Source organism: Lethenteron reissneri, chromosome 15, assembly GCF_015708825.2.
Source record: "Lethenteron reissneri isolate LAM-NWPU_2019-01 chromosome 15, ASM1570882v1, whole genome shotgun sequence".
Taxonomy (NCBI): Eukaryota; Metazoa; Chordata; class Hyperoartia; order Petromyzontiformes; family Petromyzontidae; genus Lethenteron; species Lethenteron reissneri.
In genome coordinates, this window is record NC_083793.1 from 4,556,194 (window position 1) to 4,583,604 (window position 27,411).

A 27,411-nucleotide genomic window follows, 5' to 3' on the forward strand; every position below is an offset into this window, starting at 1 on the left:
GAGGTAAAGCGTAATATTGTCTGCTTAGCTATGTTACATTCCCCACGACATTAACGATTGATCACTGCGTCAAGTTAAGAAAGTTCACTTGCTCACAAGTCCAAAACATTTAGCCACACGCACACCAGTGCTGCAAGTACGATACAAGTGCTTACAATACACAGCTTTGATACAAGGTTCAATGAGCCGAGCACAAGTTGAAGAATTTTATTCAACTGCTTATCCCCATAAATAACCAACGTTGTTCATTCGTGAGTTTCCTTTCATATACCGTATCCTTCAACTAATTGCATACATGGTTAATATTGCGTGTATATCGTGATAAATCAAGGCTATGTTAAGTTTGAATCAACAAAGTCTACCCCAGGACCCTCCATCTTAAATGGGCTTTGTGGAGTGCTAAGGTCAGATGTAGCTCAAGTAATTCACAAGTGTGTGTGCACGTGTATTTAGCTATAGACAATGCTCATTGAAGAACATTGTCCACAAAATAACTTGTTTAGATACTATATATTGTCAGGATTGGACAGGAGACCTTGTTTATTAATGGCAAATTAACCACGACATGCAACTGCAAATGTTAACAAGATTTTATATATATACACATACATACACACTCTTATGTACAGTACCGTACACAGTCACTTCTGAAGTCAAACATAAAATCGTGGATCGAGAAATGCATTTTAATGCCAAACGACCACACAAGACCTTGGCACTCCAAAAATCCCACTTGGACTGGATGCACCGCAGAATCGTCTAGAATATTACAGCCATGGCCAAACACCCTAATACATAGCAGACGCTTGTATATGCTCGAGTTCCACACACAACGTGCGAAACACTCGGCAAAACCTTGCTATAGAATTAACCGCGCCATCATGATCTCTTTTGAAAAGATCAACTTCTCCGTAAAAGTGCAATGACAGTTAAAAACATAACCCATTCACCAGCTTAGCATTTACGAGGGGGGGGGGGCTAATAAAAAATACCTAACGCTTTAATGCATCAATAATAAATCTACATCACCATGAGAGCAACAAAAAAATATCTGGTCACATACAAACGATGGACGTGCCAGCAGAACAAAAACAATAGACAAAAGTGTCTGTGCAGACGTGATAATGGAGCACATCACCGACCGCTTTGTGAAAAGGATGTATAAGAGTGAAAAGGCTTCCAAAAATCGGGCTTCAGCCACAGCTTAAGATGATGTCTGCTGGAGCAATGAATGACTGTACCACAGCGATCGGATGTAAATAGGTCTGCGGCTTCTTGCGATGACGTGAGTGACCACAGATTTCACGCCATGGGAGAGACTTTTGGCATGAGCTCGTTTTAACCGTGAACGCTGGTGGGAAAAAATACTTGTGCCCTGCCCTGTTGCAAACGGAATGTGATTGTGGGAAAAGCGTTTCTCACACACAGCACTCGCCATCGTGTATGTGTTCAAACAATGGAATATACAGGTTAGATCTTAAGTTTTCGTGACTGCAATGTTCCATACTCTTTGGTTCTTTCGGTAAAGTCACACAGGTATAAAATAAAATAAATTAAACATTTTTAAAAAATTCTAAATAATAAACAAAAACAATTAAATCACGTTTCGGAAGTAACACAAGCTTCTTGCCCACTACAGTAATTTATTTCTTGCTGTGGTTTTCCCACCTGATGACGGAAGCTTGTGTTGCTTCCGAAACGTCGTGATTTAATTACATTTTTGATAAGGAATTTATATTTATTTTATACCTGCGTGACTTTACCTGAAAGAACCAAAGAGAATGGAATATACAGTTCCAAATCCAGGCCTGCATGATGGGTTAATGACAGAACAATACAACAGATGCCTCTGGGGGTGCCTCAGAGTTTTGCAGAAATGCTGTGATCTTAAATTTCAATGGATCTACGAGCATTACCGCGCCGCAGAGCAAATGTTCACTCGTGCTGTTTGTAGAGGCATCTGGCATCAATGGCGGCGATGAGAAAGCAGACATCACACTCCATGCCAGCACTGAACTGCCAGAAAACCACCTCCAGACGGGGATCTTGAGCCACAGCTCCGTATTGAGATGATATATTCAGCTGTGACTAGGAGATGCGACAATAGTAGGGCTGGTGGTGATGTATTGACAACATATTGATACCATCCTACAGTATTAACAACAAAACATTCATTGGGAAGGAATTTGACAAAAAAGATTTATCTGGGTTGTCGAGGAAGGCTGGACTTAAAATGGCAAACTCAACATGGTACGATCCATAACTGGTTAGCGGTCACTTTGATGACCGCAACAAATAATTAGTATAGATTCGCGTCACTCTTGGGTGAAGTTCCAAAAATGTATTTTTGGACATCTTCATCCCACGGCCACCCAAAAAGGAGACACCATGGGATGGGGAGTAAGGGCAGGCGGAGTTGAGGAGGCTGACATGTCCCAGTGTGCGGCAGCAAGATATGTCCTGCACTACGTGGGTCTCTGTCGCAGCAGCTCCTCAATCTGAGCCTTGTACATGTTCTTGATGTCCTGCAGGTCCAGACGAAGCTCTTCGGCCTCCTCCGCCTTCTCGCCATACATCTGCAGCATCGTGTTGTACCGCTGCTCCAGGTCCTGAGCATGCGCAAGAGCGACAAAATAAGCCACCAAACAATTTTTCTATCTGCTCACTCACTCATTCACAGAAGTGATACCGATTAAGAGTGAAATGTATGGAGTAGGCATGTACGATCGATCTAGGTGGACCCAAAATAACCGAGTGTGACCACGTGGTCACATGTAGCACTATATGATGGCCATTAGGTCAGCCAATAAAATTCTATGAAAAAAAATTATCCAGGTTAAACTCGGTTTCACGATGGTAAAATAGACTCTTGCGTTCATGACACATGCAATAAATCATGCACATAAGAGATGATTATTATGGAAATTGTATGCGGAGGGTATGCTTACCGATACGTTTCATCCAATGTCGAGAACAAAAGTGCACAAACGTGACCAGTAAAATTGATTCCTCAATGAAATTATGACTAGTGTAGAGGCGAGGGAAGGGGTCACTCATTACATTGCGAGGAGAAAGCCAAAATAACGGCACATTGGTTTTGAAGCCGCTCGTAATTTTCGACTCGGCGTGTCATCCCAGAAGTTAAAAACAAAAAATCAGCATCACTTTGTAAATGTCACTGCCTTAAAACGAAAAATAAAGAATAAGTGACGTTTTGGGCAATGGCCCTTTTTCATCAGTGCAAGATATGCTGCGAGATAGAGGGGAGAATATTTTTGACCTGGAGAAAAACATTTCTTCTAATTTTCAAGCGCCCAGTCACTTGTGTTGTTCTTAACGTGGCCCATGAGGTGTGTTGTTAATGTGGCTCATCAAATGTATTTAAAAATCCTGGTTGGCCCTAAGTAAAGCAAGGTTTCCGCTCTCTCCTGGCTTACACGAGCAGCCCCTTCAGCTGCAGGACAGGCGGTTGCGCGTACGCGTGTGCGCACTGCAGGGAGACAACCGGCAACCGGGGGTGGCGACGACGATGCTGACCGACGCTTACCTTCAGCTGACCCTTCAGCTTGGGCACCTCTTCCGCGCTCTCCTGCAGCTCCTCATTCTGCGTGCTCAGCTTCACGAGCTCCTCCGTCATTAGCATGCGCGTGCGCTCCAGCTTGCCGATCTCCGTCTGGCAGCACGACACGCACACTTCGTCTCTCAACGAGGTGGCGGGGGTGGGTACAGTGCTGCGGCAGCCACAATACCTTTGCTGATCTCGCGCAAGTAGCATAAACCATCACGCGAACTCCGGTCATCCTCGCGACGGATTTTCGATAGCCATCAAACAAAGACGGACACCGCATCGTGCGCTTTCATATACGCGCTTCTGCGGCCATCTCGAAAGCTCTTCCTTCCGTCATTAGGAAGCCACTAGAGGCTATGCACTATCAAATATAGACTGAAAACTCACTTCTCTAGAACTTCTTTTTGTGTTTTAGTTTGGTGTCCAACCCCGCACCTCCAATTATCATGGTTGGCTACGTACGGTGTGAAAGATGTTCAACATATTGTTGGTTCTTTTGGTAAAGTCATGTAGAAGGGAAATAATAAAAATATTAAACAGCAAGAACATTTTCTTGCTGTGGATTTCACACCTGATGATGATTGCTTGTGTTGCAGTCGAAACGTCGTGAGAATTTTTACTGTTTTATATCTTTAAAATGTTATTATTTCCCCTCTACGTGACTTTACCGAAAGAACCAAGAATATGAATCCCTGCAGTCACGAAAGCTTTAAATAAAAATGTTCAACGTAGATACATATAATGCAGTGCGGCGGGCGCTCTTACAAAGTACGTTCGTCGATGGTCATGATATCAGCATGCAATCTGCGCGTGTATCTTGGCGAACGTGCAACTGATTGGGTTGTTTCCCAGCCGATGGTCTGGCCAGGGCACAAGCCTTTACCTGGAGCTGTGCGATCTCCCCTTCGCGCTGCTTGAGTTGCGACTGCAGGCTCTCGATGACGCTGGAGCCAGCGTTCAGTCGCAGAGCTTCGTACACGTTTCCAGGACCCATCAGCGCCTGCTCGATCGATTCCTCCTGCGTTGACAGAGGCAGGTCCGCATGTACGCATCGTTACGTGTGAATACAGCGGGACCAATGATTGAATTAGTCAGATGTATACAGATATATGCCACGGTGCACAATGTTTATGCTGTGTCTGGCAATGTACCTATTTAATCCATAATAAAGGTTTTTTGGGTTAGAGCACGTCCATATAAATGTGTCGTTAAACCCGCCACCACCCGACACAGCCAATTAATAAGGTTTGTCACGTAAACAGAACATGCCAATTCGTCACTAGTACAACACACCGGTGTGTTGGAGAGCAAATCCACAACATTTACAATCATGTTGGGTGGTGACAGGTGAAATTTACGCGATCTAACCCAAAAAAAACCTTTATTATGGATATTGGTCGCGAAAGCCTACAGTGTTAAACTACTTATTTAATGTTTGCACATAGACACCAGAGTATATTTCTATCTGTTAGTTTTTAACAATCACACTGCTGGTTCAAGGCCTCCCCCAATGCCTTCCACTCTTCAAGATTACTTTCCTCCTCCACCTATGGAGGCCGGCACGATACACAAGGGGGTGGGTAGCCAGCACCACACCTGACTGCCATTGTCTCCCCAGTGGCAATGATATTATACACCGCACCAGGTACTCTATTGAGGCCGAGTCGACCTAGGGGAAGCCCAGGAACGATTCAGATTGTCACCGGTGTTGGCTGCGAGCGGGAATCAAACTCGTGACGCCATGTTCGTAGCGCAGTGGCACTAACCACTACACTACCGCTCCCCACGATTTTAAATTGAAATATTTTAATTCACAAACACACTTGTGTGAGTCTTTGGCAAGTGCCAAACGAACCTGCGTTACAGCACTGGCCGACGTTCCACTGACACTCTCGTTGAGGCCGACTGAGCTGGAGCTTGAGTGACTTAACACAACCGAAATCCCTTCAAGAGACTGTGCCCGGGACCCTTTTCGTTCCTGCACTCGTGACACACAATAGCAGACACGTGGGTCAAATCAGACTCATAACAGTGATTGCAAACGTTGAAAAAAAAATGCAAACTAAAACACAAGTTCCTATTTTGTAGACATGTACCAAAACTGCGTGTGTCCTGGAATGCCGACCGTGAGTTTTGAAGCTTCCGTTAATGAAGAAAAAATAATTCAAGGTCACGTTGACTTTTAGGAGCACTTCCATGGCACCCTCTAGTGTGATGTCCCAAGGGCATGACAACGTAGATGACTTCATTTAATAGGAGGCATTCCATCGACAATTAAATGCATCTATCATGGCGAGAAACACGATCAATAGAGGTCAGTTTCTGGTGGCAGACTTCAGAATCATGCTGGCTGTGCTCATTGCTTGGCCCAGTCAGGTACAATGGCAGAGGTGAAATCACACTCCTTATTTCTTTATTTCTAAGAGCAGATTTAAAAACCTGGATCGATGATGATTTGGCAACAAAAGAATAGAACATCTCCCTGTGCTTAAAGTTGCGTCTTCTACTAGGCGATGTCTGCACACAGGAGGATAATGCTTTGAAGAGTGGTCACAGCCACTGGGTTTCCATGAAGGATAATAGTTACAGCACTGCTAAGTCACTGTCATTTGTTCATCGGCATGACATCACTAGAGTGCACACTTAGGTAGCACATCTGACCATTATTAGATAGTCTGTATTATTTTTATCAGTTATGAAAGTAACTTCTTTCAAACAACCTGGAACACAGCCTAGGTACAATTCTACAATCACATCTCTGATTAGCATGGTTGGCTACGTACGGTGTGAAAGAGGTTCAACATACACACATACAAGACATTTGTTTTCTCCCTTGTGCCTTCCTTCCATATTGCCAGGCAGCATGGTGGTTTGAGACGCACCTTCTCCTTGAGGGCTTCCTGAGCGATCAGCGCCCTCTTCTTTTCCGCGTCCACCTTCGCTCGCTCCACCTCCAGCTGGCTCAGCAACAGCGTCTGTGGGTTCAGCGATTGAGCATTCAAGGTCCTCTGTTTAATAACAGTACACTTCACTATACACTAGACTATACACTACACTATACACTACACTACTATACACTACACTACTATATACTCACAGAGACCCACAGACTACTCACACAGTAGAGACCTGTAGACTACTCACCCAGTAGAGACCCGTAGACTACTCACACAGTAGAGACCCACAGACTACTCACACACACAGACCCACAGACTACTCACACAGTAGAGACCCACAGACTACTCACACAGTAGAGACCCATAGACTACTCACACAGCAGAGACCCACAGACTACTCACACACAGAGACCCACAGACTACTCACACAGTAGAGACCCACAGACTACTCACACAGCAGAGATCCACAGACTACTCACACAGTAGAGACCCACAGACTACTCACACACAGAGACCCACAGACTACTCACACAGTAGAGACCCACAGACTACTCACACAGCAGAGATCCACAGACTACTCACACAGTAGAGACCCACAGACTACTCACACACAGAGACCCACAGACTACTCACACAGTAGAGACCCACAGACTACTCACACAGTAGAGACCCACAGACTACTCACACAGTAGAGACCCATAGACTACTCACACACAGAGACCCACAGACTACTCACACACAGAGACCCACAGACTACTCACACAGTAGAGACCCACAGACTACTCACAGCACTGCACGGTATTCAAAAACGCCTGCCGTGAACACGTGCGTAAATGTGCAAGGATCTGTGTTCATTTTAGCATGACAATGGAGCCCAATTCGTAACAGAGAAAAGATTATGGAGCCATCAGCAATTTTGGCATTCTATGTGATGCACACACGTGTTGTACCTTATCTTTTCTGGCTTCCTCCAAGGTCTTCAGGTGCTCTTCCCGCAGCGTCTCAAGTTCCACCAAGCTTCTGCAATAGCAATACAGAAGAGACCAGCATTTCTTGCCGCTTCACTTTTCACTTTATACAAAGGTACTTAGCCACACACGGTGCTCATGCCACTGCCGGAGTAGAGCTTCTCTCATTCGGTGTTGTCTTCTACGGTGGGCAGCAGATGAGTAAGTAGATAATCACCCACACATTACCTTGCTGCAAACAATGTGTCGAGGGACAGCTCACTTGTGAATTCCGCTTACTTATCTGTGACTTGTGACAAATATCTTTTAACAAGTTTTACTATTTAACATGTTTTTATTTTTCCACTATTTTATGCCAACTGTGCATTATTTCACCATCTGAAGTATCCATTCAGATCTCTTGAAAAACCCATTTTACTCACAGCTGGCTTGCTTTGATTTAAACCCAGGATTTCAGCAGAGCCAACAGCTAAGCTTTGACCTCCGAGCCAGCCGGGCCACCTCTTGGGACACAAATATATTTCACTTGCATGGATGCAAGCATGGGCTGTGTGTGGGGGGCCTCCGGAGTTCCGGCTGCACCTTGACTGCTGCTCCTGCAACTCATGCTGCCGCTGCTTCTCCATGTCCAGCTGCCCGTGCAGGCGGCCGCGCTCCTGCCGGAGGATGGCGCTCTGCGACTCCAGCGCCGACAGCTGTGCGCTCTGCTGCATGAGCGACTCCTGGGCTGCGCGCTCACGCTGCACGGCCGTCGCCTGCTGCATCTGAGACTCGGCTGCGCCCAGACACACGCACAGCGCATGCGCAGGAGAAGGTGGCGTTCTAGATTCAATGAATAATGACAGCAGACTCGTGTCTGAGATCAGCAGACATGTTCAAAAGCCAAGTTCAAAAGTCCTGCCCAAAGAGCAATGACGTCATGCTATGCCATGACATCGTGCTACAATGCAATGACGCAATCCCCACACCATGTGACTCCCCAACAGGCGGCACCCCGCGATGAGGGTGGAGGTGAGCATAGATCGCGCGGCGTGTATGATGACCTCATCTCAAATGTGATTTCAGGAAGTGCCGCACGTTGTTCTATAAGTCCAATGTTTCACCCCACGTGCTGGGAGAAGTTCCCAAAGAACTGAAACTTCCAGCACGTAGAGTAAAAAACGCTGGACAGCATGCCAATGCACAGTACAACACAGAAAACACATTGCAAAGCTACACAGCACAATCAACCTATGCAGTGTTAAACAAACTTCTATTAATCTGTCCCAGAATGTCAACACCAACCCAGAGTTGGTTTAATTAAATCAATTGAGTCAATTTGCTTGAACAGCTGGGGTCAGTTGAGTTAATCAACAATGTGCAATGTGTTTGGCCTCATCTCAAGTCTCACTGACAGGAGCAGGAGAGTCATTGGTGAATTTATGGATCCAGGATATGTGAGAGTAACCTTGAGGTGAGCGAAGGATGTCTATCCTGATCTGAGGATATTAAACAAGTCTGGCAAGCTAACAGGCTGATTAACTAATACATTGCTTATTATATTTTTCATAATTCTCTGCATATTAAGCCAAATCAGGTGCTCCACCACTACCTTTCCAGCCAGGTATATCCACACTAAAATTAAATCTGTTACCTATAAAAAAGCAATCCAATAAAAACGAACAACTCCACTCTGTAGATATGAACCCCAGCTGTGCATTACAGACTGTGTGACAAGCATTTGAAATGAGTGTGAAAGAAAACTTAACATTTAAGCTAAACAATAACGCCAGCACGGGTGGAAGACGCAAGGCACAGGGGGGCGACATGGAGTAATGCACCGGCACTGACAAAACCGACGTGTGGCGTGGTGCCTTGGCAAGAAGCTCACCCAATCGGTCAGACAAGCTTCTCTCGAGCTTCTCCCAGGAGGCCGACTGCGCGCTCAGCGTGCCCTGCAGATTCTCGATCTGCCGCAGAAGCGGGCGCGTGGCGGTCGAGACGCCGTGGCTCAGCTCCTGGTTGCGGCCCTCCGCCTCCTGCAGCCTCTGTGCGCACAAGCAGGTTGACAATAACACACGTTTTTTTTTTTACAAAACAACAAGGGTTTATAAATCGTGCCTGGGGTTTCAAATCATGCGGCAAAGCAAAGCCTTCGATGCAAGCTTGATTGTTCACGTTCAACTCATTGCACACGTGATGGCTGGAATGGTGAAAACGAGTTAATGAAAGTGAGCATTTAAATTATTCAAGTTAGAATTACCTATGATCCAATCACAGTCCGGAATGAGCCTGATATCATCAAATCTCAGAAGCTAAGTAGAATTGAGATAATGGTGCTTGGATTGGTGACCACCATACACAACCAGAATATTCTATTGTTGGACTATACTTCTACAACCCCACGTATATGCTCTCTGCCTTCAGAACCTCCACTGGCCACTATGGTGAAGAATGTTCAAATTATCCCCATAACCTGCATGGCGTGGACAGGCCTTCACATAGAAAAGCCTTCAAGGCTTTGATTTGTAAAAAAGCCCCAATTGTTTAAACAACCCACCAGATGTGGTGGTTAAGGCCTATAATTATCCACCACTTTGGAGGCGAGGATTGGTGGTGTACATACATTTATTAAACTTAATTCTAGATTTGAAGCTTTCGTGACTGCAAGGATTCATATTCTTAGGTTTTTTCGGTAAAGTCACGTAGGTAAAACATCAAAATTAATAAAAATAAAATAAAGATCACGACGTTTCGGAGGCAACACAAGTCTCCGTCATCAGGTGGGACCGTCACAGCCAGATTAGCTGCATGCATCTCGCTGAGCTCCTGTCTGCATGCAGCTAATCTGGCTGTGACAGTCCCACCTGATGACGGAGACTTGTGTTGCCTCCGAAACGTCGTGATCTTTATTTTATTTTTATTAATTTTGATGTTTTACCTACGTGACTTTACCGAAAAAACCTAAGAATATTTATTAAACTTCTAAAAGCACGAGGCTGGACATGGCCAGGAGATGTCAACAGGGCAACAACAGTGGGTCAATGACCTATTCATGCAGAACTTTATAGTGCCTTCAGAAAATCCATGGGAGTTGAACAAACATTCCAAAAGAGACTCAGTGAGGCTCATGAGATACATGAATTATTATTCATAATATTCGTAAAAAATACCTATGACCCTTTCTTTTAATTAGGGGCTGCAAATCGAACTGAGACTCATTCATTTTCTACGTAACTTTGCTTACGTTTGTATAGAACTCATGCTGCATTAATGGCTTATGGCCATTTATACAAACCCAAGCATGAACTTGACTTTTGATGGCCTTAACAAATTGCACGAGAGCAGCTGACCCACTAAGATGAACAATGAAGAGTACACAGCTAGTGTCTAGCAATGAGAAAGCCGAGGCAAACATTGATACCCAAGTGATCCTGCGGCAAGCGTGGATCATTCCCTTGCAACTCCCCAGTCTTGTTCGAACAACACGGCCCTTTGTGCAGAAGCCTCGGCTTTGGGAAAAAAAACCATGTCAACACTTGCGCAGATCCATTTCGCATTCGGCTTTGCACATTTATTCGTCACTTAATTTAACGAGCAAAAAGTGCTTTTTGCTGCCAACTGCTTTCCAAGTTCTGCCCGACCGGTTTTCTTCCCCTTCCTCAGGTAAGTGCTCACCTGTTGCATCTCGCTGAGCTCCTGTCTGAAGTAGTCTTCTTTTCTCGCCTGCTGTTGTTCTGCTCTCTGCAGGGCCAATCTCAAGTCCGTCACCTGCACATGACACGGGAACCACAGGCGTTGCATTAAAACCGGTAACCAGTGGAGTTCAGTGAAAGTGCACCGAGGATTACGATCGCGGCACACCTATGCTGATCAAGATATGCTGGTCAAGACTAATTTGTTAAAGGACAAAAGGCATGTCTTGTCATGTAAATATGTATCTCCCAGAAGCGTAATAACTATGCCCCACCCACGGCAAATCAATTGATATGTCGTGATTCAGTGATTCAGGGTCCAATTAGATTCAAGATCCGATTCTTTTATACTACTGCGGTGAATGTAGCAATCACTAGTGGCCGCTTGTGAACCCCTTACATACATTGCATATTAAAGGATCACTCGGGGAAACACGATTCGTAGAAATGCAATTCTATCCATGCATCATGAGCTTAAAGATCGATATTATATGAGAAAATCAGTTAACTGTGTTGCCATAATGTACTATAATGATGTGATTTCATAGACGGCGAGTGATGTTAGTGACATCACTAGAGAGCTATAAAGGTTGTATTTTGACATTTTCTTATTCAGTAAGCTTCAAACATTTGCTGGGCAGCATATGCCTTTGGTTTGTATATACAAGAGCTACTTAGTGTTTTGGGTGTAATCTTCCTCTGAGCTAAATGTTCTCAATATTAAACATGAATTCTATTCTCAGCATGCAGTTACTGCGAATCAGTCTTCACAAACTAATTTAAGCTCCGGCGTGCGCTCATCTCCACAATGCATGTTATTATTTAATGCATTAATTAGCTGTAGCAATCACAATGTGGCTATGACATCACATGCGTGTATGTTGAACTTCTTTCGCACCGTACGTAGCCGACCATGGGGAAGGACAACAAACTAAACACAAAAATCAGTTCAAGTTTCAAATGAACTTGCATGTCTGGCTTAGTGCCATCTAAATAAAAAAGATCTTGTACTTCATAATAACCACGGCCACGATCACCGCCACGGTGCCCTGATTAGCGCCCTTGCCTGCATGGACAGCGCCTCGTGTTGCTGGATGGCCTCCTCCTGCTGCTGCTCGAGGGCAAGGCGCATCTGCTCGTGCGCCTGCACCTCGCGGCTCAGCACGGCCTCCTGGGCTTCGCTTTCGCGCGACGCATTGGCGCGGTGCAGCTCTGTCAGCTCCCTACGGCGCGGACACAAAAAATAAAGACTCGGACTTGGCCGACGCGACGAAAGATAATGGGGCAGCATGATTTTCGTGAAGGATCGTCGAATCGTATTGTGCTCCGCGCACGCTTAGTGCCAACGCATGGTGCCTCTGCACAATGTACTCGCGCACGTGTACGTTCACGGCCTTTGTGACAAACCACCGCTTGTGAAGGACCTCTCCACGTCGTGTGGGTCATTGGAGGTTATTTGACTTAATGTCCCCACGGTGACCAGCGTGGTGGACAATAATACAGCACAACAGTCCATTTTTCTGCACTCTCGTCTGCTGACATAGCCCTGTTCTCATGTTGATATTGATATACAAATGCATATCAAAAATACGTCCCACATTCTTCATTCAAAAGATAAAACCCCAATTTGAATCAAACCTTGTAGTCTCAAGTTGTGTTGGTGAGTTTTCCTATTGAAACCCGGTCAAATTTATTACACAAACAAGATCCAAAAAGACAATGGTCATCTCATCAACAATAGTTAATGCACTGCTGGGCGCGGCTTCCACACCGCTGATCAAATAATTCCCAAGACAAACGCACCTCAGAAAGCGATACCATAATCCATTCGCGAGGAATGCTATTCGCCAATCTGTTAACGCGTGCTCATTCTCAGACACGGAGCCGAGCGTAAAAACAATTTAGCGGAGCGAGTGAACCCATTTCGAGGGGCGAGCGAGTCACGTTAGGGCCGTGAGCGAGCCATGTTAGTGCCGCAGGCCGCGTGTCCCCCACTTGTAGGCGTTGTCGTATGCAGCCTGGAGCGTGCGGTTGTTCTCCTGCAGCGCGAGCAGCTCGGCCTGCAGGCGCGCCGTCTCCTTTTCCTGCCGCTCCACCACCGCGTTCAGCTTCCTGATGTTGTCCCTGTGCTGCTTCTCCACCTCCTCCTTGCCGTCCAGCACCTGCGGGCCCCCCACACGGGGGGACAACGCCAACGCGGCGCTCAACACATACGTTGGGTGGCGGCACGACGGCGATCCATTGAGCCGTCGGATACATCGGCCAGAGCCACGCTAAGTTTCATTTTCAGCAATATCAGGTAGATGAATAGGAGTGTTCATTGGTTCATTTGTATAATCGCCGGTAACAAAAATTAAGGCACTTTTTTCTCTGTAGATTTACCACCGTTTCATAATTGCAAAGTGGGTGTTTAAGAATTGGATATTTAAAGGATTGCCCAGTGCCATTTCCCAAATCTGAGGTTTTTTAATTTCAACCCAATTATATGTCTATATAAAACACTGTTCCAATATAATCTGAAGTTTTCCATGCTAAAGAGGTAATGAATGTGGTTAGGATCCTAACTGAATAATGGAAGGTAATTTGACATATACATCGCAAGCTGCAGGTCAACCACAGCAGTAGCCACTTGGCATCATCTTCAACCACAGCTTAGGCCACAGGACAGCTTCAAGGTGCAACCCAAAAAAACTAACGGCGCTCATTTTCAAGATCCCTTCAAGACCTCTAAGTACACACACTGGGGGGACATCACTTTCCCACCTGTCACATGACAAGCCAAATTAAGTTTAAAAAGTCAACGATTTCTTGCTCAAATGAGCAGAGGTGGTGCTCATCTCCTGTTTACAGCCCTGAACCAGTTGTGTAAATTCCACTTTCCTATGGTGGGGGGCCAGTCTTCCCATAGGAGAACCACAACTGACTTCCCCACAAAGTGAGTATTCATATTGTCGACCCCGTAGGGACGATGGGCTGAGTTCAACCCCCCCCCCCCCCATCAGGATTTTAACTCGCCAACTTCTGTCCGTGAGCCGCTCGCTCCTGATCTGAGCCACTCGGCCACCTCCGTGTGCATTACGAGCTGCGTCTGCCTTTACCGCGACCACTACAGGGCCCGCGCGCGTGGCGGCAGCTTGCCTGCTGTAGTTGCTGCAGCTCCCCCTCCAGCTCGCGGGTGCGTCGGCTGTGCTTGGACAGCAGCCCCTCGTTCTCCTTCTCCTTGGCGCGCAGCTTCTTGATGATGGTGGAGGTCTGCAGCTGCTGCTTGGAGAGCTTCTCGCCTGCGAGGAATCAAGCCCGGAGACACCCATGGGTTTTGCGACTCTCGATGCAGTCACCGGTGGTATGCTCGCACTGGAATTGTTTGTATGCGTGTGTAAGGGCAGACCGTTCGTCAATCCACTGCTGCATTAGAGCCTCCCCACACTGTGCGGGTCGTGGGCGTTATTTGACCATACTTCACCACACCAGTTAGTGTGGGTTAGTAAAGGCAGGGAGCATAGATGTCGGGGCATAGTACAGTACAACAATGCATTTTCTGCACTGCCCTCTGCTGACAACTTAGCCGCACAGAATTAATATATGTAGTATTTATATGACTTGTACGTCTTTACGTAGATAATTAAGAGGACAATATGGAGTGACATTTTGTCAACGGTTATGTTTCCCATACAGTTTTACCTACTGCTCACCTTCATCCAGAAGGCCCTTAACCTGCTCGTCCTTCTGTCTCAGTAGCTCTGCCGTTTCGTTGGAGTTCAAGCGTGTGGCCAGATCCTGCTTGACCAGCTTCAGTTCCTACCGCGCACAACAACGCAACGGGGAACGTGATCGTCTGTTATTGGAAATCACAATTTGATTCAATATTTCTTCAAACTATTTGGTGAATGTAGGTCCTCTAGTGGCTACAGCGGGTTAACTCATTGCATACAAATGTGAACATAATACGTGATTTTATGCATGTATGGTGAGAAAAATTATATATTTTTTTATTGACGATTTATAATTGAGAAATTGTTACATGACGGCAAAATTACTGCACCTCTTGTATAGTTGAAGAGCAAAGCTAAGGTAGAGAGAGGGCAGTTCTCCATATTCAGTTTTTAGTCCGAGTAATATAGTCTCCAAAATTTATAGTACATTGAGTAAAATGAATTTTCAGGCTGTAAATATTACCTTCAACTGATAAGTAATTTAATTGTGTGAATGCTAACTTATGGGGAATGCATAACAAACTGCTACTTTGGACTACGTAACCTAAAGCTGAGCGTACTCTTAGGTTTTTTCGGTAAAGTCACGTAGGTAAAAATAAAAAATAAATAATAGAAATAATAATAGAAGTAAAATAATAAATCACGACGTTTCGGAGGCAACACAAGTCTCCGTCATCAGGTGGGACCGTCACAGCTAAATTTACTGTATCAAGTTTATTTTTTACCTACGTGACTTTACCGAAAAAACCTAAGAGTATGAATCCTTGCAGTCACGAAAGCTTCAAATCTAGAATAAAGGCTGCACGACAAGATCTCCGTGAAAAATGGTATACATAAAATTCATATGACGCATAAGTTACATTTATTAATGTGCAAAGTGCCCAGGGCGCAGATTATTCGCTGCGGTGAATAAGTGAACTGCGGGATAATGGTGCGAACGAGCGAGCGAGCGTTCGTTATGGTTGCGGAAGCAACAACCTTCTTGGTGGCGTCTCTCTCCTTGCAGGCCGCCTGAGCCTTCCTCTCGGCGTCAGCGATCCGCTGCGTGAACTCCTCGCGCAGCGACACCACTGTGCTGCTCTCGTCCCGCAGTCGGGTCAGCTCGCTGGGCAACGCAGAGGAGACGCATCGGGCAAAGTCGTTGAGAGTGACTGACATGGCCAGGGCTGTGGTCCAGAAACCAGTGCAATTAAACCAGCAGCGGCTTCGACGATGTTGTCCGTGCCGAGAGGGTTTCACGTGAACTGCGTCGGGGGGTCATCAACGAAGGAATTCACAGCGTGACAGCAACTGGCATGACCAAGAGCACTGATGCGCCGAGGCTGAGATATACAACAACCAATGAAATGAAATCAGCTGTGGTTAGGGAACTAGATGAAACAAAAAAATATATCCACACATGCTTGAGTCATTTAGGACTTGATGCAAACGTCACAGAAACATAAATGAAATTTTTTTTTTTACATTCTATTTTAATGCCTTCATAGGATGGCTTTCAGCTTAAGTGTCCTGAATATACAAGTTCATCCGTTATCTTCACTTTACCCGATTTACAATTATATAATTTTTTTTATAGTCTAAACATATAAAAACATCTATTCATTGGAAGTAAATAAACACCAAACCAATTGAAAATCCCACAAGCCAGTTGTGTAACGCACACCTGTACAGTAACTGCTCCATAAATAAGTAACTGATGCAGCAGTTGCAACACAGTCCTAAACTGAGTGCGCCACGCACGTGTGGAGTGTGGAGACGCGGGTAATAACAAGTCAGCATCGTTTCGCACGACTTTCAATTTGACCTTCAGGATTGCGAGTTTCATTTCTTCCCAATCTTTTTTTGGCTTTCAGAGGTCCGTCCCAAAAATGTTTTTTTTCATCATATCCACCATCCTTATTGAAGGACTCTCTGTATTATGCGAAGGAGTTCTGTGACCCTGTACTCACTCCTGGAGGTTATCCTGCGCCTCTTCCAGCACAGCCCTCTCTTTGCTAACGGTAAGCAGTTGACCCTCCCGCTGCTCCAGCTTCTGCGTCAACTCGTCGATGATCTGCAAACGAAAAGGAAGAACGGCTCTTGCTGGTAAAGATTTAATCGCCGCCTTGTGCTGTTGACCACTCCTATAACATGTCACTGTCAGTGACACGATAAATAGAGTTAAACCAGCTCAATATATTTAACCCAAGCATATGGTGCTGAAGCCTATGGACAACATATGATCACATCCGCACCTCCGATGAGCTTAGCACGGTTGGCTACGTAAGGTGCAAACGATGCTCAACCTGCATATATAAACGGAAATAGGCCCAATCTCATCATTCATCTGAGTAGCTAAGCATAGATAGCACACATGCGTTGCTATAGCCTGCTACAGGTGTACGTGATGAGCAGCAGAGGGCAGTGCAGACAATGTCGTTATATTGTACGTTGATGCTCCGAGCATCAATACTTCCTGCCTTCACCACCGACTGGTGTGGTAAAGCATGGTGTCAAAAAACCCGTCATGATCTGCATCCAGCAGTGAAATGACAAATAACTGTACGTGCACAAAGGATCTTGGGTTTATGTAACTTACATAAGCCTATGTGCCGCCTTATGCCGTCAATGGTAAATATTCAAGTTGTATTGTAGATGTAAGATCTAAGTCTACTCGTCGAATAACGTTCATGGGTCCCCCCAAGTTAGCCAATTGGTCAAGTACAACCTGATGGTAATATGGGGCACATTCCGGGTGAATTGAGCACAGGTAAACACACGGCCAAACTGAAAGGTGAATGTCCAACCTTTTGAAGTTCCATTTTTTCATATCCGAGGGAGAGGTGTTCCAGCCCTCTGGGCGTCCGCTTGTTCTGCGTGACAACCTGCGCCTGCTCCTGAGGCGCCGCCGCCGCCTCCTCCGCCGCGAGGGCAGCTGCAGCGGCATCGTGGGCAGCACCAGCCGCGTCGCAATCCAACCGTACGTCGGACATCACCAAGGCGGCCTCCTCGCCCTCTAGTTTTGGTGCGGTGGGGTCCAGAGTTTCGCCAAGGGCCTGCGTGTCTGAAGCGACCGCCTGCTCCTCATACACCGGCGTGGTACTCCGCTCCATCTCCTCCACACTGTCCACGTCGTGCTGGCTGAAGCCAGACACTTCCAAGGCGTCCTCACTGGACTTGCCTTCAGCCGGCACAACATCCTCGTCAGCAGGCACGCAGCCTTCAAATGGCACACGGTCGCAATCTGCCACGGCGGATTGCTGCTCCTCGTGCTGCGGCGGCTCCTGCTGCTGATGGTCGTAGGAGGCTGGCTGGGTCTGTGCGAAGCGCGATCCTCCGACCTCGTCGTCCGAGTTGACCTCGCTGATGCTGCGGCTGTCCAGCGAGCGCACGCTCACCGAGTCGATCCTCTCGAAGCCGTCGGTGGAGGAGCTGCCACTCTCGTACAAGCGCTGGTCATCGTCACCAGGTGCCGGCAGGAAGGACTGCACCTGAACGAGCGGGGAGAGCGCGGCCTTGTGGTCAGCACGTGAGCTCGCCGAGTTTTCGCTCTTCACGCTCTCATGGTCCAGCACCTCGATGTCACTCGTACTCGACGTTCCGGAAGAAAGCGGCCCTGCCGGAGGTGACGGAGTCTTGCTCTGCCGGTCCTCGCTGCCACCATCCATCAGCGGTGCCTTCACATCCGATGTCTCCTCTGCCGTGGCACCAGTATTGTAGGAGCACTCATCTACAATCTCCGTTGATTCTTCCGCTGCAGCTGCTAGAACCATGCTAATCGACGAGCTGTCCGTGTCTTCTACTTTACCATCCAACTCGTCACTTTGCTGCTGTGTATCATCCTCGTCTTCTTCTTCACCTTGCTCACCGACGCTCATGTCCGTGTCGGGCATCTGCCACGAGCTCTGTAAATCTCCAAAGTTCTTGCTCTCCGAGCCATCCGTGCGTTCATCACTCGGCAGGCCGCTGTCTGCCTCGCCGGGCGATTCTGTGGATGGCTTCCGTTCCAAGGAACTCGCCTGGGATGCAGTGTCCGGTCCTGACACTGGCTGCTGGCTTGGCTCGCTGGCTGCAGACTTGTGCACCTTGCTGCCAAATTTCCTCCCGAGCTGCATCCCTCTCTGCGCCACTTTCGGCTCTTCTGACTTTTTCTCATCAGCGCTGGGCATCCCGTCCTTCTCCTTCACTCTGTTGCCTCCAGGCCTGGGCGAGGACGTGTCCTGCTCTCCCGTGAGAAATGCGCTGAAGAAGCTGTCCGTGTCTTCGTTCAGGGTGCGCGACACGGGCGTGGTGATGGCGGGGGAGAGGTCGTCGGCTTCCTCCGAGTGCGGTGCCGTGCCCCACTCGGAGGAGCTGCCCCATGCCTCGCCCCCGGACCCAATCACGCTCCCCGGACCTGTCCAGAAGAGTGACGGAAAAAAAAAATCACAATCATCATAAATCTCGATTGAAAACTCATTTCTTTAGAACTGTTTTTGTGTTAAGTTTGTTGTTCTCCCCCTGTACCTTCGATTATAGCACGGTTAGCTACGTACGGTGCGAAAGAAGTTCAACAAACATACATACTTATTATTTTGTATGGATTAATAACAGCAGATTAAAAATGTAATTTTAGATTTGTTATCTACTAAATTTTTTGTTCAGAAATAGAGTGGATCTCCTTCAAAGGAGTGAAGACAGGGTGTTGACAATGTGGTCGATGGTTTTGGATTCGTACCCACACTCACAGGCAAACATACATACATACAAAACAGCCCATGCTTTTATACTTAACCATGTTCTATCGGCTTTTGTGCCACTCGATACAGAATGGGAATTATTATGTTTGCAGATGATATTAAGTTTTAACATGAGACTTATAACGATTTAGAACATGTGGATTAACTTGCCCGATGAGTAAAGCCAATCAATCCCCGGGTCATTATGCAAAGAGGGCCCAAATCATAAAACTATTTTTTTTTCATTGTAATTATTATTCTAATGTACATCAGTCACTCAAGTCACAATATAATAAGTATTAATTATAAATATACATATCACTTTGAAACTATTGTGCATTGCAGTTATTAATTTTTAAGTAAATACTTTTGGTGCTTTCATATTAGATAAACTGTGTATCTTTAAATGCATGTCAATGGTGCATAAGATGATTAATCATTTATACATTTGCCTCTACAAAGCATGATGACAATATAAATCAGTGCATTTACTCCATAGAAAGCATGTGGAGTTAATAGATGTTCATCCTGACACCATGAGATTGGAAACGATGCTCGATATTTCTTTGCGATCACTATTATTCACATTTTCGCCATAAGAGCCATTGCATCACGTTGCCAGCAATAGTCAGTGTACCTTTGCACTTGAACAATATTAACTTCAAAAAATGTTATCAACAAAAATTGACAGCACTCTATTTTTCTGTTGTAAGGCAGTGTTCATGAGAAATCTCATGAGTTTGTTTTGCTATTCAATTTTCAGGCATGTAGAGAAGAACTTAAAATGATGCAAGGCTTCTCAGGCTTTAAACTGCACATGCTCATCTTATATTCTTGGTTCTTTCGGTAAAGTCACGTAGAAGGGAAATCATATATTAGTATTATATTATTTCCCTTCTACATGACTTTACCGAAAGAACCAAGAATATAAATCCCTGCAGTCACGAAAGCTTTAAATCAAAATTATGCTCATCTTAGTTATGCTATGGGTGGAGTGCATACTGTCCAGGATTTAAGCCACACCAGAGTTTACTTTGTTACAATTTACGATTTTAACATTATGTTTTTCTCCACTTATTAAGGATCCAGGTTGTGGTTAAATAATAAAGGGTGAAAGTTAAGCTGAGGTGACAAATACTTCCCCTAAAATTATATCCACCCTCTCCCCTCTCTCACTGCTAGCTTAAAGGGAACAGATTCATGGGCATGGCAATACTCTGATCACATTTATTATATTTTCCAGATTATAAGCCTCTCCGGAGATTAAGACATATCTCAAACTTGAGGCCTGGTGTTAATGAAGTTATTCAAATCTGGACCCACATATACACGAACCAGATTATAAGATGAAACTCCTGCTTTAGAAAACATGGGGGGGGGGGGGGGAGTGCATCTTAAAATCTGGAGAATCAGGAAATTACATTACATTAAGAAAATAAAAAGTGTTGCGTTTAGGTTAAACCTGATTGGTCTGAGCCTATTACCTGACCCACTTATTGAACCAATCCCTTAACTAAATGCACTCGACTGACCGATAAACTATGCCAAAAACATCACACTACAAGTCTGCGACCCAGTCTGTAAGTTCAGCTGAGCAATAGGCAACATCTTACATCATCACAGAATTGTAAGTGCTCCACGCGTGCCAATTATAGACACATCCACATTTTTGCAACATATTTATTGAATATTATGTTCATGCCAGCTGGCTTGGTGACATTGTGACGTAACACCTGTCTCGTATTAGGAAACATAATATTTAACATCCAGGTCAGAGCTCAACTTCAATTATCTCTCTGGGATTAATATAGAGAGTACCACTTAATGGGAGGTTAACAGAGGTTGTCTTTACAGCCGAGTGGGTGCCCCCGAGGGCTAACACTGCATCAGCACCACCGAGAAAATGGGTTTGAGTCAGGACCCCGACCCATGATGAAACAGTTCTAGTTTATCGTCTCAGATGGCGTACGCATGACTGTACAAAAACGTATTATCTATCCTTGCTTTTTTCCTACAATTAGGAATCATTTCAGTTCTGAGGAAGAGATATTTCTGGTCTCAATACAGTGCGACAAGCACCTCTGTAGTGGGGCAAGTGAGACGGTGTAACATCTAGTGGGGTAAGAGGTAACAGAAGGGACCTCTTTCAGTGGCTGTTCTCCAACATGCAATGGCAGTCCACTTTCTACAGCAGCTCCTAATGGAAATGTACGCATCTCATGAGAAAATGCCAATCGCTTGATTGTAATGCAGTTAGGAAGTGACGTGGGGAAACACTGGTCCTTATCAAATATGTTAAATGTAGGCGACTGTCTCAGGATCTCTACACGAAAGAGCATGACGTAACGGGTCATGTTTAGGGCAATAGTTGCAGGCATTTGCCAACGGCAACACATTTAGGATGACCAGTGATGGCAACTTAAAGCATTCCCATTCCGATGACGTACATGTACTAAAATAACATAATTTTATCCGTAAGTCTTCAGGTCGGAAGACGTACCGAGGCTCCCACAAGGTCATGCGGGAGGGGGGCGTGTGCCACAGTTTGGCGTCAGCTATCATAGAGTGCGGTCGTACCGCTACGGTTCTCTGCGGTGAGTCCAATGTCTTTAAAAACAACGGCGCTACGCCTCTCTAAATAAATTAAACGCTGAACCGCTTGCGCATTCCAAGATTCCGCGGTGAACAGGACCCACCCTGCAACTTGCAGATGGGTCCAACATCACCCACCTAGCGAGCACGTTCTAATCCTTGGCTGCCACTCTGTCATTAGACCCGACCACCGCACATGTGCGTGTGTCTGCTGTGCTCACCGTCCAGCAGGAGGTTGGGAGCGTTGCCGCCGTCCCACGAAAGTCCGTCCTCCTTGATGTCGAGCACGCGGTCGATGGATTTCTGGGCCGTGGACAGCGCCTGCTTGGCAAAGCTGGACAGGTGTGACGTGTTGAACCAGCTCATGGTTGGCTGCAAGGAGGAGGAGGTCTTGTCTAGATTCCGGGTTGAGGTGCTCTGACGAGACCCAGAACCACAGGGGCTGCCTTTCAGGAACGCGCATGAAATGGAGTAGAGACAAGTAAATATCAAATTGACATGGTTCACAAGCAGTGCTGTGCACGATAGTGTTCATGGCATGCTGCGTAAATAGAGTTGGTGAAGCAGAGGTTGGAATTTAAAAGACAAAATCCAAAAAACAAACAGTTCTTAACTTTCAGACAAATACTGTATATAGGGCTGTGTCCCTGTCTATATGAAGTCAGTTTCATGCTTAGTTCATGAGAAAAGGAATGTAAAATTATGGCCAAGCACATCAATTATGCGGAGCTGCATTGTCAACATAGTGTAGTACGGCAAAATATATTATCGCACTGTACTATGCTTTAATGTCTAGGCTCCTTGATTAGACGAATCTGCACTGACCAGCGTGCTTAAGTATCGTCCAATAACCCCCTCGGCAAAAGGAGAGACCCTTGTTAGAAGTGTATTGGCAAAAAGGCTTTAAATGTGTTCATCAATACGATACGAATTTGCATTTAAGTATTAAAATGTGTAGAAGTGATGTCAGTGACATCACTGGCCATACTTTCAGTCATTAATTTTAATAAACTCATGATAAATAGCCCAGGACACACAGCCACAGTGTGTGCTAAAAGATAAGAGCTAATTTGTTTTCAAGCTGCATCTTCCTGTAAGGAGGTAGTAGTTCCTACCTTTTTATTGCTGCAAGGTCAGCCCCTGCATGCTGCGCCAGTCAGATCGTGCCTACAGGTGCTCACTGATGGGAGGGAAGAGTGGGAGAAAGAGAGCAATTTATTAGGGTCAGATGACGACAACTTCTCAAGGGCTTGGACAGCAAATAAGTCCACGTATGTGCGAGTTCGAGTTGGCCAGGTGATGAATGCTGCCAAACACTGCTCTCGCTATTCCAGGGTGAAAGTGGCTGAAGCTAAGTGACTCCTTCCCCACGGAAGGCACAAGATATGTCATAGTTGTAAGGTGGTGGTGTTAACCGAGGAATGTGGCCCTGGCTCTAAGAGACCTGGCATGACAGTGTCTTTGCTACACATGCTACTTGCTCTTGCATAACCTTACACGTGGTATTTAACATCTTAAATACATAAAGGGATTAATAAGTCAGGTTTTGGGAGTAAATATATTTTACTGCTTGTACGGGTCTTCCATACCTGGCAATTGAAATAGTGTAAAGGACATCCAGGCTAAATTCCAGGGTTTAGAATGGCGCTGTAGATTATGTTCAGTGCAGGAAGTGTAAATGGCGGAGGTTAATATGGTACAGTGATGCAATTTGCATATATTGTAGGTGTTATTCGAGATATCTTAATATCGCTGATGAAGGTGTTATAAAAGGAAGATGCAACCCAATCAACAAAGATGCTTCTTCCACAGAAACTGCACGTGCCTACACTTTGTGTCACCGGCTTGCCACCGAAATTGCTTAGCGCTATTAATGAGAAAAATATATATACACTTAAAAACAACTGACAATCCTGTGAAAATAGAAGAATCTAGGCGAGTCATTGGATTGACACTAGGATTTCTGGGAGCGATATTAGTGATCGCACCAAAATACTCTCATTATTCACTCGTTCCCCACCACGTAGCCCAGAAGCCAGCAACTGTTTTGCTTTATTTTAGCCTATGCCCAATTGATCCGGAATGCCCCTGAACCCTGCGTCCTGTTCTAGAATGTTAAGCAGGCCCGATCCTGAAATGGTGTTTGGATAGACGGCCAATGTGTATAACAAATGTTATGCTTCGGCGCTAAGTAGTGGGCAGAAGAAAAATGCTGTCCTGTACGGCATAACTCCCACGTTCATAATCCAGTCATCACCAACCCACACTGACCGGCGTGACCAAGTATGGGCAATTAACCCCCACATATTCTTGGTTCTTTCGGTAAAGTCACGTAGAAGGGAAATAATAAAATAATACAAATATAAAACAATAAAAATTCTCACGACGTTTCGACTGCAACACAAGCAATCATCATCAGGTGTGAAATCACACCTGATGAAATCACACCTGATGACGATTGCTTGTTTTTATATTTATATTATTTTATTATTTCCCTTCTACGTGACTTTACCGAAAGAACCAAGAATATGAATCCCTGCAGTCACGAAACCTTTAAATCAAAATTTAACCCCCACATCTTTGGGAGAGCCTCATCCAGCAGGGTCACGATGATTCAGAGGCCGCACATGCTTAACCTGTAGTTGCCGTAAAGGTGTAGTTGCTGCTCAAACTAACCCCGAGGGTGCCGGTGCATGTAGCCAGTAGTTGCCGTGCTGCACAAGCTGCGTTTTTTACCTGCACTGGACTTGCACAGTTAAGCCAGAGTTGTTGCATGTCATCTGCATTAGCTACAGTTAAGCTGTACGGTATCTATTATAAAGCACATACAGTTAAGGCTGTCGTAGTCGTTAGTGTTGGTATTCTAATGGGATAATCCGAATGCCTCGTTCCAATTAAGTAATTGACAAGTCGCGCGTGCCACCGTGACTTTTGATTCCTTTTTTCCCCATTAACCAAGGCCTCCAACTCGCAGCGTGTAGCCCAATAACACACAATCAAGGTGAGCACCCACGATGCAAGGCAGAGAACGAGTTGTTTCTTTATTCCGTAGACTTGCCCTGCAATTCGCATCTGCCACGCACACACAAACACCGAGGTACGACCCTCCTCCACACAAGCTGTTCCGGGTCCAGTAAATATACAAACGTTGGGTCAACGTTGGCATTTGGTGGTTGTCGATCCAGGAACTGTTCAGGCTCAGACCATGCGTAGGTTTTCGAGGTCTGACGGCACTGGGCGTATCAACAAGAGTGGATCAACACTGCATCGATTACATCGACACGGGCGAATAATACTGCGCTAGATGCATCAGCGGTGTGAATTACATCAACGGGAGGGGGTTGATCAGGACCGTACCGTGTTAATTGCATCAACGCTGTTTCATTGCATGCAGCATGCGTTGGTGGGTCGCTGCGGTGGCTATGAGATGTTAACTACCTCGCCTGGTATACAGGAGGTCGTGGATTCGAGCCTGATACCTGCTGTATATTTGGAGTTTGCGTGTCTCTCTCATCATCATCACGGTGGCTAGGAGATATTAACTACCTCGCCTGGTACACAGGAGGTCGTGGCTTCGATCCTGATACTGACGCCTGCTGCTGTATATTTGGAGTTTGCGTGTCTCTCTCATCATCATCACGGTGGCTATGAGATGTTGATTTCCTCGCCTGGTATACAGGAGGTCGTGGCTTTGATCCCGACCCTGACGCCTGCTGCTGTATATTTGGAGTTTGCGTGTCTCACTCTCTCCCCGTGGTCGCGTGGATTTGTGTCCGGGTCCTCCGGTATTTCCATCCACATGTAGAATCAACATCACGCGTTTTAGAGAGTATTTAGCTGCTGCTGTAAATTTCCGCATAATAAGCTACCATTTGTGATGTCGCTTCTGAATAAAATAGCTATTACAGTATAGCTCAGTAAGGTCTTAACCTGGTAAAATTATAAAAAAAAGTTAAATCGATAAGTTACTTATCGCACCAACAACCACCACCAAAGGCAAAGATTCCCCGTACAACCTTAACAGACTGTAGGGGCAAGTGCTGTTAGCGAGCACCTATGAAGGCCGGCACGGCACACGAGGGGGTGGGTGACCAGCACCACACCCGACCGCCTTTGTCTCTCTAGCAGCGATGTTTTACTCCACACCGCACCAAGGTACTCATTCGAGGCCGAGTCAACCTAGGAGAAGGGCCCACGGACCGGTTCTGATAATCGCTAATCACTGGTGTCGGTGGCCGTGAGCACGAATCGAACTTGGGGTCTCCGGGTTCGTAGCGTAGCGCGCTACCGCCACCCACAACCACCACCACAACCACCACCACCCACCACCACCCACCACCAACCACAACCACCACTAAAACCACCACCACAACCAACACCAACCACAACCAACACCACAACCAACATCAACCACCAACACAACCACCACCAACACAACCACCGCCAACCACAACAACAACCACCACCCACAACCACCAAGCACAACCACCACAACAACAACCACCACCACCACATCAACCACCAACACAACCACCACCAACACAACCACCACCAACCACATCCACCACCACCCAAACCCAACCACAACCTCCACCATCCACAACCACCACAACCACCACCACCAACCACAACCTCCACCATCCACAACCACCACAACAACAATCACCACCACAACAACAACAACACCACAACCACATCCACCACCAACCACAACAACCACCACCACCACAACAACAACCACCACCACAACCACCACCACCATCCCCGCTCACCGCGAGCTCCTTCCACGACCGCCGCTGCCGTGGTGGCGACCCGAGGCGTCCATGTTTTGCGAGTGGATCAGCGAAGGACGAAGAGTCGCTGGGACGACGGCGGCGGCGGCGGCCTCCTTTCAAAAAGCAATCGGCAACGATCGACCCTTGGGGGCGAGTTCGAATGGGTGGAGTAGTGGTGGACGCCCCGTGGCTCCACGAAAGACTCCGTCCACCCTCACCACCCTCCTACCAAGGCAGCGTGTCCACGTCGCCTCGCTATGCTTGGGCGATGACGTCATTTGTTGATGGTGAATGACGTCACGCGCACTTCGACTGTTTACCCCCCACCACCGCCACCACCTGATACGCCGTGACGTCATTTGTTGATGGTGAATGACGTCACGTGCACTTCGACTGTTTACCCCCACCACCACCTGACACGCCGTGACGTCATTTATTGATGGTGAGTGACGTCACGTGCACTTCGACTGTTTACCCCCCACACCACCACATCCTGATACGCCGTGACGTCATTTGTTAGTTGAGGA

General features: G+C 46.3%; 1 protein-coding gene across 2 annotated transcripts; it reads right to left on the reverse strand.

The window, feature by feature from the left end:
• Positions 1-192: 192 nt before the first annotated feature.
• Positions 193-27,154, reverse strand: TMF1 (TATA element modulatory factor 1). 2 transcript variants are annotated; one of them, XM_061551844.1, is made up of 19 exons: positions 26,882-27,154; positions 23,225-23,289; positions 22,331-22,551; positions 17,607-19,195; positions 16,770-16,873; positions 15,799-15,925; positions 14,800-14,905; positions 14,246-14,388; positions 13,103-13,269; positions 12,174-12,330; positions 11,091-11,183; positions 9,304-9,460; positions 8,016-8,208; positions 7,416-7,485; positions 6,451-6,543; positions 5,424-5,546; positions 4,452-4,586; positions 3,548-3,673; positions 193-2,609 (listed from the first exon to the last, which is right to left on the reverse strand). In XM_061551844.1, exons 3-19 carry the CDS (start codon positions 22,473-22,475, stop codon positions 2,466-2,468), a joined length of 3,672 nt encoding a protein of 1,223 aa, XP_061407828.1. In that variant the 5' UTR covers positions 22,476-22,551; positions 23,225-23,289; positions 26,882-27,154; the 3' UTR covers positions 193-2,465. The 2 variants fall into 2 exon arrangements, with proteins under 2 accessions (XP_061407828.1, XP_061407827.1); XM_061551843.1 differs by having other exon boundaries at positions 22,331-22,555.
• Positions 27,155-27,411: the final 257 nt, after the last annotated feature.

Bases quoted from the DNA above. Each gene is read 5' to 3' on its own strand.
- TMF1 (XM_061551844.1), bottom strand. From the start codon at position 22,475: ATGAGCTGGTTCAACACGTCACACCTGTCCAGCTTTGCCAAGCAGGCG. The intron at 19,196-22,330 runs GTGAGCACAGCA...TCTTCTGGACAG, and splicing joins TCCCAACCTCCTGCTGGACG to GTCCGGGGAGCGTGATTGGG. The intron at 9,461-11,090 runs GTGAGCACTTAC...TTGTGCGCACAG, and splicing joins AGCTCAGCGAGATGCAACAG to AGGCTGCAGGAGGCGGAGGG.